This window comes from Lolium perenne, chromosome 6, assembly GCF_019359855.2.
Source record: "Lolium perenne isolate Kyuss_39 chromosome 6, Kyuss_2.0, whole genome shotgun sequence".
Lineage (NCBI taxonomy): Eukaryota > Viridiplantae > Streptophyta > Magnoliopsida > Poales > Poaceae > Lolium > Lolium perenne.
Window position 1 is genome coordinate 223,700,302 of NC_067249.2, and position 13,914 is coordinate 223,714,215.

At 44.7% G+C, this 13,914-nt stretch overlaps 1 protein-coding gene across 1 annotated transcript; it reads right to left on the minus strand.

Annotated features, from left to right (window-relative positions):
• Window positions 1–9,473: 9,473 nt before the first annotated feature.
• LOC127305800 (TPR repeat-containing thioredoxin TTL4) lies at window positions 9,474–13,389 on the minus strand. Its single transcript, XM_051336324.2, has 5 exons — window positions 12,353–13,389; window positions 11,212–11,407; window positions 10,593–11,105; window positions 10,355–10,508; window positions 9,474–9,848 (listed from the first exon to the last, which is right to left on the minus strand). The coding sequence occupies exons 1-4, from the start codon at window positions 13,240–13,242 to the stop codon at window positions 10,386–10,388; spliced, it is 1,722 nt and encodes a 573-aa protein (XP_051192284.1). The 5' UTR covers window positions 13,243–13,389; the 3' UTR covers window positions 9,474–9,848; window positions 10,355–10,385.
• Between the last annotated feature and the right edge of the window lie 525 nt (window positions 13,390–13,914).

Genomic DNA, 13,914 nt, shown 5'->3' on the forward strand with positions numbered 1-13,914 from the left:
TCCCCATCCCGGCGGCGTGCCGGAATAGAGATTCTGTCCCCCGAATTGGAGTTTTGCGATGGCGGCGGCGCCCCTGGAGTCTTTCTGGAGTTTCGTCAATTCGTATCGTGTTTTTAGGTCAAAAGGGCTTATATAGGTGAAGAGGCGGCGCAGGAGGGGCACCAGGGCGCCCTCCCCATAGGCCGGCGCGGCCAAGGGCCTGCCCGCGCGGCCCTGTGGTGTGGGGGCACTGGGCCTCCTCTCCGTCTCCCCTTCGGTGTTCTGGGGTCTCCCGGGAAAAATAAGATACTGGGTCTTTGTTTCGTCGAATTCCGAGAATATTGCCCGAACAGCCTTTCTGGAACCAAAAACAACAGAAAACAGGAACTGGCACTTTGGCATCTTGTTAATAGGTTAGTTCCGAAAAATGCATAAAAACATTATAAAGTGTGAGCAAAACATGTAGGTATTGTCATAAAACAAGCATGGAACATCAGAAATTATAGATACGTTGGAGACGTATCAAGAAGCATCAACATCATAACTTGTCCTAATAATAGAATCAAAAGGTGTCTTCTTTCTTTTTCTAGGGAAGTGTTCCATACCTTTATTGAGTGGGAATTGATATTTCATAATCACATCTCTCATATCAATAGCAGCACCAACAGTTATAAGAAAATGTTTTCCCAAAATAATAGGACAAAAAGCATTGCATTCAATATCCAAAATAACAAAATCAACGGAGACAAAGTAATTATTAACCATAATAAGAACATTATTAACTCTCCCCAAAGGTTTCCTTTTAGCAACATCAGCAAGATGAACATCCAAATAACATTGTTCCAATGGTGGCAAATCAAGCATATCATAGATTTTTCTAGGCATAACAGAAATGCTCGCACCAAGATCACATAAAGCATTGCAATAAAAGTCATCTACTTTCATCTTAATGATGGGATCCCAACCATCTTCTAACTTACTAGAAATAGAAGCTTCACGTTTTAGTTTATCTTCTCTAATTTGCATGAGTGCATTTGTAATATGTTTTGTGAAAGCTATATTTATAGCACTAGCATTAGGACTTCTAGCAAGATTTTGTAAGAACTTAGTTACTTCAAAGATATTGCAATCATCAAAATCAAAGTCAGTATTATCAAAGGTAAAAGGACTATTGTCTCCCATACTTCGAAAAATTCCAGCACTCTTATCAGAAACAGTTCCAGTGGTTCTAGGCAATTTTGTAGAAGGAGTGGAAGTTTTCCTACACCAATTATTTTACCATTAATAGTAGGAGGTTTTCTAGCATTTGAGACTTCAGCACTACTAGTGGTGGTAATGGTACAAATTTTAGTCGAATTATTATTTCTAGCAATTTCATCCTCTCTTTCCCACCTAGCATGCAATTCCACCAACATCCTAACATTATCATCAATTCTAACTTGAATAGAATTCAAAGTTTTGCTTTCTTTAACATAATGAGGCATAAACTTTAATTTAAGAAATTCAACATCAAGAGCAAGGCTATCAACTTTGGAAGCAAGAAAATCTATTTTGCTAAACTTTTCCTCAATATATTTATTAAAGCAGTTTGTTTACTAATAAGTCCTTAAGCATGACTTCAAGATCAGAGGGTGCACTTTTATTATTGTTGTAGGAATTACCATAAGAATTACCACAACCATTACCATTATTAGAAGGATATGGCCTATAATTGTTACTACCAAAATTATTCCTACAAGCATTGTCGTTGAAATTTTTTTTTTAATGAAGTTCACATCAACATGCTCTTCTTGAGTTACCAAAGAAGCAAAAGGAACATTATTTGGATCGACATGAGCTTTACTATTAACAAGCATTGACATAATGACATCAATTTTATCACTCAAGGAGGAGGTTTCTTCAACAAAATTTACCTTCTTACCTTGTGGAGCCCTCTCGGTGTGCCATTCAGAATAACTTATCATCATATCATCAAGGAGTTTTGTTGCGGCCCCCAAAGTAATGGAAATAAAGGTACCTCCAGCAGATGAATCCAGAAGGTTGAAGAAAAATTCAGTCCTGCATAAAAAGTTTGGATAATTTTCCAAGTAGTCAGTCCATGAGTGGGAAAATTCTTTACCAAAGATTTCATTCTTTCCCAAGCTTGAGCAACATGTTCATTATCAAATTTTCTAAATTTCATTATGTCACTTCTCAAGGATATAATCTTAGTAGGAGGATTATATTTTCCAATGAAAGCATCTTTGCATTTAACCCAAGAATCAATACTATTTCTAGGCAAAGATAGCAACCAATCGTTAGCTCTCCATCTCAAAGAGAAAGGAAACAATTTCAGTTTTATAATGTCACCATATACATCCTTATACTTTTGCATCTCACAAAGTTCAACAAAATTATTAAGGTGAGAAGCAACATCATTAGTACTAGCACCAAAATATTTCTCTTTCATAACAAGATTTAACAAAGCATGTTTAATTTCATAGAAGGCTGCTTCAGGAGCAGGTGGAGCAATAAGTGTAAAAAAAAATCATTGTTGTTTATTCTAGTAAAGTCACACAACTTAGTGTTCTCAAGAGTATATATTTTAGGATGATTAGCTCTCCATCTCAAAAAAATCATTGTTGTTTATTCTACTAATTTTTTGTGTTTTTGATATAATGAAGCAAACAAGACAAAGTAAAATAAACTAAGCAAACAATAACAAGGTAAGGAGATTGGAGATGAGAGACTCCCCTTGCAGAAATCATCTTTCTCCCTGGCAACGGCGCCAAAAAAGAGCTTGTAGTTGACATGGGAGTTGGCAATCTCTATGGTGTAACTTTTCTTCAGTTCCTCGGCAACGGCGCCCGAAAAGAGCTTGATGTCGTGCAGTTGCACACCGTTGGGGAACCCCAAGATGAAGGTATGACGGGCACAGTAGCAATTTTCCCTTAGTAAAAAACCAAGGTTTAATCGACCAGTAGGAGAAAGAAATGACTTCTGAAGGTGTTGCTAGCTGAGTTTTGGCAGGACGCACTACTGGCGTCAGCAACAACGTGGAACCTGCACAAAAAAAACCAAAATATTTTGCCCCAACTTACAGTGAGGTTGTCAATCTCACCGGTTTTGCTGAAAATAAAGGATTAACCGTAGAGTGTGGAAATATATGTTTGTTTGCAGTGAAATTAAAGAGAACAGTGCTTGCAGTAAGTAAACAAAACATGTGTTTGCAATGGATGATTTTATCAGTGTAAAAGAAAGGATCGGGGTCCAGAGTTCACTTAAAGTGTCTCTCCATAAAGATAAATAACATGCTGGGTTAACAAATTACAGCTGGGCAATTGACAAAATAAAGACCATACATGACAAGATGATTACTATGAGATTCATTTGGGCATTACAACATAATACATAGACCATATTCCAACTGCATCTATGACTAATAATCCACCATTCGGTTAGCGTCTGCACCCTTTCAGTATGAAGTTGCAAGCAACAGATTATCACATTAAGCAATGTGTGTAAAGTAAACAAAAGAATTATCCTTAGATAAGTCATTGTTGTTTTCTCCCTAGTAGCAACATTACATCTACAACCTTAGAAGTTATTGTCACTTTTCGAGATCACTAGAGGCATGAAACCAGTATCGAGCATAAATACTCCCTCTTGGAGTCACAAGCACATACTTGGCCAGAGCATCTACTAGCAACGGAGAGCATGCAAGATCACAAATAACATATGATAAGTATATAATCGATCTCAACCATAGTATTCAATATTCATCGGATCCCAGCAAACACAGCATGTAGCATTACATAAAGATGATCTTGATCATGATAGGAAGCTCACAAGGTCTAAGCATGAAGCATAAATTGGAGAAGACAACCATATATAGCTACTTCTATGGACCCGTAGTCTAGAAATAAACTACTCATGCATCACTTCGGAGGCGGGCATGGCGATGTAGAGGCCTCCGGTGATGATCTCCCTCTCCAGCAGGGTGCCGGGAAGAACTTCGGAACCCTACCGAGCTAGGGTCGGCAATGACGGCCACGACGGAACTTTTCGTGGATGGAGGCTCAGGTATTTAGGTTTTTCCAGAATAGGTGAATATATAGGCGGAAGGGCGAGGACGGTGGATGCCCGAGGGGCCCACACCACCCCTAGGCGTGGCTAGGGCCTGGGCTGCGCCTAGGCCAGGTGTGGCCACCTCGTGGCGCCCCTTCGTCTCTCCTCCGGACTCCATATTCATTACAGTAAAATAGGAACTTCGGCTTTTGTTTCGTACAATTCCGAAAATATTTCCTGTACAACTTTTCTGAAATACAAAACAACAGGAAACAGGGAACTGGCACCGTGGTATCTTGTCAATAGGTTAGTTCCAGAAAATATATAGAAGTGCAATGAAGTGTAAACAAAACATATAGAAATTGGTGTAAAACAAGCATGGAGCATCAAAAATTATAGATACGTTTGCAACATATCACGCTCTGGTACGCCCTAAAAGCTACGAAGTGGTACACTGCTGTGAGATGTTACCGAAGACTCCACGAGGTGAGAATGAGGTGTCGAAGCTTCTCTTGTCCTTCTAGTGCACCAGAGTCCGTGCTGCACTCAGCCAAGATTCCAAAGAGCTCTCCCTACTTGGCTCCAGAATGTTTAGCCCTGCCGCAAGCCCGCAACCGAGCCCCCAAGCCACACCTGACGTGCATAAGGGCATTGCATCAAAAACATGCCAATATAATAAACGGCAAATATGAATGGACTGATACAAATAGTTTAACGCACTAAGGCGAGCAGGCCTTGTATAGCAGACCGAGTGAGATAAGTAGGCCTGGTGGTATTAATAGGGCGTTATTAAAATGCCGTCATTTTTGGGCTGGAAGAAACATGTCGTCTTTAGAATAGAAATAACGGGCGTGAATAGTAAGGATGGACATATAAGGATGAGTTTAAAAGGCTAGACCTAAGTGGGCTAGATAACAGGACCATGGTAAACAGGTTGGTCAGTACGGGCCGCAACAAATGGGTCGCTAGTACAAACTAGTATAAACGGGCCACACTAAATGGCCAGTCCTGATAGAAAATTTATTGGGTTGCAAACCACAGCCCAATACTACTAACGTGCAACGTGTCCTCATTGTGACCACCACATGTCCGCCGTAGAATGGTCAGTTCGTCGCCACGTGGGTTTCTACAAATGGGCCAGGTGTCGATAAGGCTGGCCCACCTGGCGCCACTTGTTGGCATTTTGAGTGGCCATGTGTCGACATGACAATAGGCCTTCTACATGCACGTGTTGGTATTTTAAGTGCAACATGTTCGAATTGTGAGTGGCCACCTCTCGACATGCCAATGGCCCACTCTGAACACATGTGTCAACCTTCGAATGCAATTCTACATGGCCACGAGGTAGCAGGACGTTCCTTCGGAGTAGTCAACTGTACGATAAGGATGACGTCATGCCATAGGACTGACAACCCAATCATTTAACTGACATACTTCCCCCAAGGATCTGATCGGTAGGTAGCAATGCACGATGTCCACTGCCGTCACAGCGGACCAGGCCGGGTGGGTTCTAGGCTTGCACAAAGCCGTCATGGATCCATGGCGGGCAAGCCAAATAGTCAGCCGGCCATCTGTGATGCGAGGTTGCCTGCGGAATTCCAAACCATCAGCAACACGTCTCTATGAAGATTTTTGAACATTCGTTGACAAAGCAAAATCAATAGTGAAAACCGAGTATGTTGTAGTGGGAGGAGATATCCTCGCAGTTGGGAGGTATCGCCTAGCTACGGGGTTGCCTGGATCATCATATTTAGCAAGCTCTCCCGCTTTACTTAGTGAGTTGATATCGATTGAATCCCATTACTGCAAATTCATAATATAGATCTTGGGTGTTCATGTAGATGTAAATTTTTGAAATGTATATACAATCCCCTTCACGACATAGTTATGTGAGACTACACTCAGAACTGATAGACGACATTGGCTTCTAGCAAAGCATGTCGACACTCGGACACCTTTGAGTATCCTATCAATGTGACGTTCTGCCTAAATCCCTTTGCGTCCCGATATAGGTGGTAAGCCACAGGCGAGGAACTTGTTATGCTTATGTCAGCTTAACTCTTTTTTTTCTTGTACCCGTGATATGTGATTCCCAGATAACTTTTTAGTCTAGTAACCTTGATTAGCACTTACTCAAGTTATGCATGGCCATGATCCCAAATATATCACATGAGAGGGTCTGATACGTCCAATTTGCATCACTATTATATATCATAATTTATTGTTATTCATTGATATATTTCATATTTAGAGGTTATACTTATGTTATTTCATCTATTTTTGCATGTTTGATGATTATTGGAGAATTAATCGCCGGAGCCAGGATTCTGCTGGAAAAAGGACCGTCAAGACATCATATTCCTGAAGAACGACAATTCCCAAAAAATAAGCAGAAAATCCTAATTTTCCAGATGATGGAGGAATCCAGAAGGGGAGGCCGAGATGGGCCCTAAGGGGGCCAAACCACCCCTAGGAGCGGGCCAGCCTCAGGCCGCGCCTAGGCATGGTCTGGGCGCCCGGACCACTTCTGACGACGCCCCCTCGCGTATTTCAACCCCTCGGGAAACCTAAGATCGGGGAGGGACCAGAGAAATATTTCGCCGCCGCTACGGGGCGGAGAACCAGAGAGAGAAAAGCTCTCTGGCAGGCAGAATTCTGCCGGGGAAATTCCTTCCTGGAGAGGGGAAATCGTCGCCATCGTCACCGCCATCGAGCTGGACTTCATCGGGATTATTATCACGATCATCTCCACCACTAGTACCATCATCACCGCCATCTCCTCGTCGTCCTGCTGTAACATCTTGGGTTTAATACTTGTCCAGTTCATAGGGGAAACTTTCCCGGTGTTGATTGCTCCTTGTAGTTGATGCTATTGAGTGAAACCATTGAATTAAAGTTTATGTCTAGATTGTTATTCATCATATATCACCTTTGATTATGATCCATATGATGACTCATGAGTAGTTCATTTAGTTCTTGAGGACATGAGATAAGTCATGATGTTAGTAGTGGAACTATGTTGAGTAATATGCAATGATTTGATATTTAACTTGTGGTGCTATTCTTCTAGTGGTGTCATGTGAACGTCGACTACATGATACTTCACCTTTATGGACCTAGGGGAATGCATCGTGTAATTGACTACTAATTGTTGGGTTGCAGGAGCGACAGAAACTCAAACCCCCATTAGGAAACCGGTGGACGAGGGAGTGTAGGATCTCAAAGTTTAAGGTTGTGGTTAGATTTATCTTAACTACTTTCTTGTAGTTGCGGATGCTTGCAAGAGGTATAATCAGAAGTATGTATTAGTCCAAGTATGGGGTAGTGCATTAGCATAGATTCGCCCACACAACACTTACCAAACCATTGAAGATTATTTAGCTATGTGAAGCGAAAGCACTTGACGAAATTCCCGTGTGTCCTCAGGTTATCATAAGTAAAACAACCGACTTGTCATTTTCTATATAAAGGATTGGGCCACTCATTGCAATTTTTATTACTGTATTTTATTTACTCGTACTTTATTTATCTGCAATACCAAATACCCCTGCAAACATGTTTGCTAGTGTTTACGGTGAATCCTCGATCAAAACTGCTCGTCAACACCTTCTGCTCCTCGTTGGGTTCGACACTCTTATTTATCGAAAGTACTACGATACACCTCCTATACTTGTGGGTCATCAGGACCCAATAAACTCAACGTCAAACAGTCCACAAGCCAGATCGTGCGAACATCTCGGGTCTAAGGATTTCATTGCTCAAGCCGGAGCACATGACCACTTGTTTGTGTCGGCTTGATCTTTGGTCAGTCCATCTAGCATAGCTCTTTCGTTGAGCCAGTGTAAAATGGATTACATCTCCATGCACATGATAGATTGCACATGACAGATGGAACCTAGTAATCTTCCGGCTAACACATTGGTCTCCATAGTGTGTTTCTAGCACACCCACAAACGACGATGCAAACAAGTAGGAGATCCACAGCGGCGCGGACTCATCCTGGGATCCAAATCTGAGAGATAGCCAGAGATGGGAGTGAGCAGCTGAGGATGAAGTGGTCGGTGGCCGCTTGGGTAGACGGAGAGGCAAGCGTTTTTCCCAAGAGTCGTGTGACGGAGAGAAGACCCTCTTAGAGTCTTTTGGTGTCTAGTTTAGCACCAAACATGCGCTCGGCGTAGCGAGGTTGGGCGATGCATAATTGGCTTTTATGGATTTTTTTATTTTCTTTTCACTTAAACGTGTATCTAGTTCTCCCATTGTAGATGCCCTAAATGGAAATTTGTGAACCGTGGAAACACCACTCGTGTAGATAGGAAACAAAGAATAATGGTATACCAAACACATATTTTGTAATTCCTATGATAAGTTTCTCTAACAAATGGAAGAAATTATTTTAGAGTGTAGGAAAATGATATAAAAATTTAAAGTTATCATGAAGTAGATATTAGTTTGTTCGAGAATAGCAAATGCATATTTCTTATTGTACTTTACTTAATTCTCTAGTTTAAAGTTTAAATATTTGGTAATTGTGTTGTGTGGCCACCCATTGTATGTGATGGGCATGTATTTTGTTATTGGGAACACACATGGTGCGACAGACAAAGAGAGATGCCCATTTCTTCTTTGAGAGGTTCAGGAACAAGTGCCAGCATATTGTAAGTTTTATGCACTAGTCAACACAATCAAAAGTTTTGAACTGATAAAAATAGCCAATTAGCTTGCAGGTCTTTAACTCCCCTCTCACGTGTGACTCATAGAGGCCTACACCTTTTTTTTTTTGCGAATATAGAGGCCTACACGTGAATAGAAGAATCACATGTATGACTCAAAAAGGGACCAAGCATCAATTTTAATAAATTGTGAATGCCAGGACTTAATCCCAAAACCTCATGCTTTGATACCATATTGAGCTTACTAAAAGTTTAAAATTATGGAAAGGGCTAGGAAATCCATATATAGGAATATTTCATACGCTCTATTATTATACATATTCTGGTATAGCCCAAAAACTATAAACCCAGTGAAGTTCCATTTGTAATAGTAGTTGTAATGTGCATCGTGTCAGGCATATAACTTCGAATCATCTTGGGGCTATAGAACATGCTCTACCGCGTGAATTATCACAATCAAATTATGGCCTTTTGACGATTCTGGGATAATAGCCAAGTTACCGATTGTGTTCAGAACTTCAGATATGAACACCATCGAGTGACTTATATCAGAGAACATACACCAAACACTTGGATAACTTAAATTGTTAGCTGATAACTGTAGTAGGAAGTTGAACTCCACAAGACACTAATGCACAACATGATTAGCGTACAGCCTGTAATCTAGTCGGTCACAAAGGGCACGACAGAACATTGATCTATGCATGTTCTCTGCAGTTAGGTACCTGAATGAAGCTGTCTGTTCGAATTTCAGGAAAAGTGACACGGGACGCTAGCTTAAATAAATGGCCACACATATTCTGTTTAGAATGAACATTCATTTTAGTGTACAGTTGTTCTGCTTGTTTTGTTTGAGAAGCAAACTTAAACCTTCAGAAATCCTGGGAGCCACTGCTGGCACCCCCACAACCAAATAAATAACTAACTATACATTCATCACTATGGAGCGACTGAGTATTATGTACAGTTCCATCACTTCATTCTCTTCTGTAATTTGGTGTATGTTTCACAACAACAAAAAACATACAGGTTTTGCTGTTCACAAACTGCGGAACAGCGGGTGGAGACTTCAAAGTTGTTTTGTCAAAAGCCTTGCCCGGCCTCTTCAGAATTTGCAGTTTATTTCTCCGGTAGGCGACCGAACAAGTAAACCTGCGAGGAAGAATAAATTTGTATTATGATTAGCATGCCAATGCTTTTTACTAAAGAATAAGCACGGGTAAGGAATCTGCCTGATTTTCAAACCACTTTGATTTCTTTATCTGCGCGTGGTCATGGAATCATGCCCTAACACTTAACCTAACCAGCTAAATTAATCAGGGAGATAAAGGCACCAAACTACGTTTGTTATAGCCGACACATATGTGATTGGTGCTCAAGAAGTACTAGAAGAGACTTTGATGCATGTATGGTGATAGAATACTTTTTATTCAGTACAGGAACAATCTAATCAAGTCTGTTCAACAGTCTATTTATTTAGGATCTACTAGTTCTGTAGGACTGCTATTTCGTCAATTTGCAAGGAACATGTTTTTGGTAGCAACACAGAATTCAGTAACCAGTGCATTATTTCTTCAGGACTATGGCGAAGTGCACCGGTTGACGGTTAAGACATGATAAAACATGAATAGTCAGTAGTAGCTTTAGCCTGCAATTACCTGGCGTCAATGCTGAGATGTGTCCCCACGATCAATTCCTTTGGCTCTTGATCTTGGCCTCGACCTCGGTGAGAGCCTTCTTCACGTCCTCGTTCTCCGGGAGTTCTTGGATCAGCACCTGGTAATCTCTCAACGACGCCTCCCACCTCTCCAACTGATCGCCAGCACAACAAAATGTTAACAAAACCTGGCGAGATCGTGCAATGCAGCAAAAACATGGTGAAACATCAGAACGGACCTTGACGTTGCAGTCGGCTCTCCGGAGGCGGGCCTTGCTGTACCCGGGCCGCACGGCGAGCGCACCGGTGCAGTCCTCGACGGCCTTCTCGTGCCGTCCGAGCTTGGCGTGGCACGCTGCACGGTTGCAGAGCAGCACGGCGCTGCCGGCCTCGCCACCGCCGCCGAGACCCTCGCCGTACGCAGCGCACGCCTCCGCAAACCTTGATGCCCTGAAGAGGTCATTGCCGCGCAGCCGCGCCGACGCCACCAACTTGGCGTGCCGGTGCACGGCCGCCGCCTCCCGGCTAGCCGGGTCCAGCTGGCACGCCGTCTGCGCCGTCGCCACCGCATCCTCGAGCCTCCCCGCGGCCATGTCGACCTGGGCCCGGACCATGAGCACGTAGGCGTGCGCCGTGGTGCCGAAGAGCTTGGCCGACTCATCGACGCCGAACCTCGGCGCGCCGCGCAGCGTCGCGTCCGCCTCGTCGTGCCGCTGGAGCTTCAGCATAGCCTCCGCTTGCAGCGCCATTACCTGTCGGACAGACCTCGTCGTGTCAGACACGTTCGTGCAGTATTATTTTTTCGTTGCCGGTCGTGCAGAGTTGACGTCCACCACGTCGCGTGTTCGTGGCACTGACCTGCGGGGCGGAGTCGGCGCCGTCGGCGAAGGCGGCCTGGGATTCCCGGAGCACGGTGATCCAGTCCTTGAGCTTGCGCGCGTCGTTGCACTTGGCGATGCGGCTCTTCACCGTCTGCGCGCGGGAGACGTCAGCGCTCGTCGAGTCCCTGGACGATTGTTTCATGTAGTTTATGGCCTTGTCTGGCTCCCCTAATCTGAAAACGAACAACCAACTGTTAGCAGCCACCCCGTATGAAAATCATTATGAAAATTGTTGAATCTTAAGCTGATTGGGAAGTACTATGTGTAGATAGACCTGTTGTATTTTAACTAGTGCAATCATGAACTTGAAAAGGAGGGTTAAGAATGCTTGCGGAGGAAGTGATTGGCTACTGAAATCATCAATCATCCATGAAAAATTCACAAGTGCCAGAGTGATTTAAGGATGGAGGTTTAGCTAGCTAGACCTGATAGATTAGCCTATGATCAAATGCTTAAAATTAAACAGCATGTGTAGGATGCAGATCAAAGTATCTAGGCGCTAATCGTCAAAAGGTCTTTTCCATTTCTTAGGGGAAACGTTAGAGGTTTCCAAGGAATAACAATACTTGTAACTCTACTACCTGGCGTTGAACAAACTAAATCCGACGGCGATGTCTACCACACATTAGTGTATGCAAAAGCAGCCACGCTATTATCTAATTCTTCAACCTGTTCGTTATTAAGCATTTAACATTCGGTTGTTAGCTGCCATCTAGCTTAGTGGTTCTCCACGAAACATCAGTTGGCACCGTTAAACAATCAATCGTCAACGAAAAAAACTGGAGTACTAAGTTTACAGCTAAACTCCCCTAATTTGTAGCTCACAGCTAAGTTTACAGCAAATTTCGCACAATAATTAAGACCATGTATATACGTGCTCAATCCAGATTAAGTTTACAGCTCAACTTTCCTAATTTGAATTCAATTAATCGACGCACATCCTGGAGTATAATCCACTACTACGTAGCTTGATTGATGGCACTTACTATGGCAAATTACGGCAGGTAATTACCAGATGAAAACAGGCACGCACGCGTCGCATTGCATCAATAAACAACAATTAGTGATGATGATGACGAACTCAATGCCCTACGTGCGTAGGTTAGGTACGTACTGACCTGAGATACAATCCGCCGAGTCGGTGGTGCGCGCGGGCGTAGGAGGGATCGATCCGGACGGCCTCCCTGCAGTCGGCGACGGCTTCGATGAGCCTGCCGAGCGCGGCGAGGGCGGCGGCTTTGTTGCCCCAGTACGCCGGCCGCGTCGGGTCCATGATGATGGCCTGGTCGTAGAGCGCCACCGCCTCCGCGTAGTGGCCCTCCCGGAACTCCTCGTTGCCCAGCTCCTTGAGCTTCTCCGGGTCCGTCCGGTGCGACAGCGCCCGGCACAGCGGGTCGCCGCCCCCTTGCGGCTTGCCGGCGACGATGTTCCCCAGGCCGGAGAACGCGTACCCGTTGCTCGCCGGCGCCGGCTTGGGGTTGTTGCCGCCGCCGCGCTCCAGCGAGCTGCGCGCGGACGCGCCCCCGCCCCCGCCCCCGGCGGCGTTGAGGTTGCCGAGGTTGCGGTGCATCATCATGTTGCCCGACGTGGCGCGCATCATCTGCGTGGTGCCCTTGACCCGCTGGTGGTCGTGGATCATCTTGTCGAGCTCCGCCGCCATGCCCGTGTACTCCACCGCGGGCGACGCCGCCGCGGCCGTCTTTGCCGCGCCGTTCGTCGCCCTGGCCGGCTTGGTCTTGTCGCTCGACGGCCGCGGCGCGTGGGTCGCTGCGGCGCCGTTCGTCTGCGCGTGCAAAGGCATGACCTTCGGGCGCGGCACGATGGAGGAACCGTCGTGGGCGCCGGCCTTGGCCGAATTCACCGGCGCGGGCAAGGCCCCGACGTCCTTATCGGCGGCGACTTGTGGAGGGCCATTGATCCGGGAGAGGGAAGACATGGAGGCGGAGCGGCGGCGGCGGAACATGCCGAACATCGCGCAGCCGGACGGCGCGCGGGGCGACTCCGTCATGGCGGCGGCGGAGAAGATCGCGGCCGCTTCGGCGGTTGGGTTCTTGGCGTCGTGCGCGGTGGGGAGGAAGGGTTGGGTCAGGTCAGGTCAGGGGCAGACCAAGTAAGGAAGGAAGGGAGGAGAGGGTGGCGAACGACGAGGTTGCGAAGTTGGGGCAGGGATGTGGGGAGCATGGCATGGGGGGTTTTAAATGGGAAATATTACACCAATCCCCTTGCCTTTTTTCGGGGTTCTCGTGGGCCATGTTTTGGAAGTTTTTTTTCCTGTTTCTTTCTTTTTTCTTAACATACATTCCGTTTTTTCTTTGCGGCAGCCGTTTTTTTTACTCCAAGGACCATTTCAAAAAATTGAACTACCCCGGGGATTTCAAAGATTTAGCAAAGCCATCGGTCTAATTTGCGCGGGTAGAGTAGATTTGTTATTTGTGGACTTATTCACTTTCCTACTAACTTTTTAAAACCAAATAGTTCGTACTAGATAAAGAAAACATATGATATGATCAGAAATAATTCAGTAACGGAAGCCATAGACACAAAAATCAACCCTAACTAAAGGAGATTTCACAACTAAGTCTATATGTCTCAAATTAAGTTCTCAAAGAAGTTTGCATCCAAACTCATTGACATTGCGCTAACTCTTTTCGGTGATGGACAACATCACGAAGTCCAAGCA

Excerpts from the sequence above, each read along its gene's own strand:
- LOC127305800 (XM_051336324.2), bottom strand. The coding sequence starts at position 13,242 with ATGACGGAGTCGCCCCGCGCGCCGTCCGGCTGCGCGATGTTCGGCATG. Across the intron at positions 11,106-11,211 it reads GCGCCGACTCCGCCCCGCAG|GTAATGGCGCTGCAAGCGGA; the intron begins GTCAGTGCCACG and ends TCTGTCCGACAG. Across the intron at positions 10,509-10,592 it reads GAGCCGACTGCAACGTCAAG|TTGGAGAGGTGGGAGGCGTC; the intron begins GTCCGTTCTGAT and ends GCTGGCGATCAG.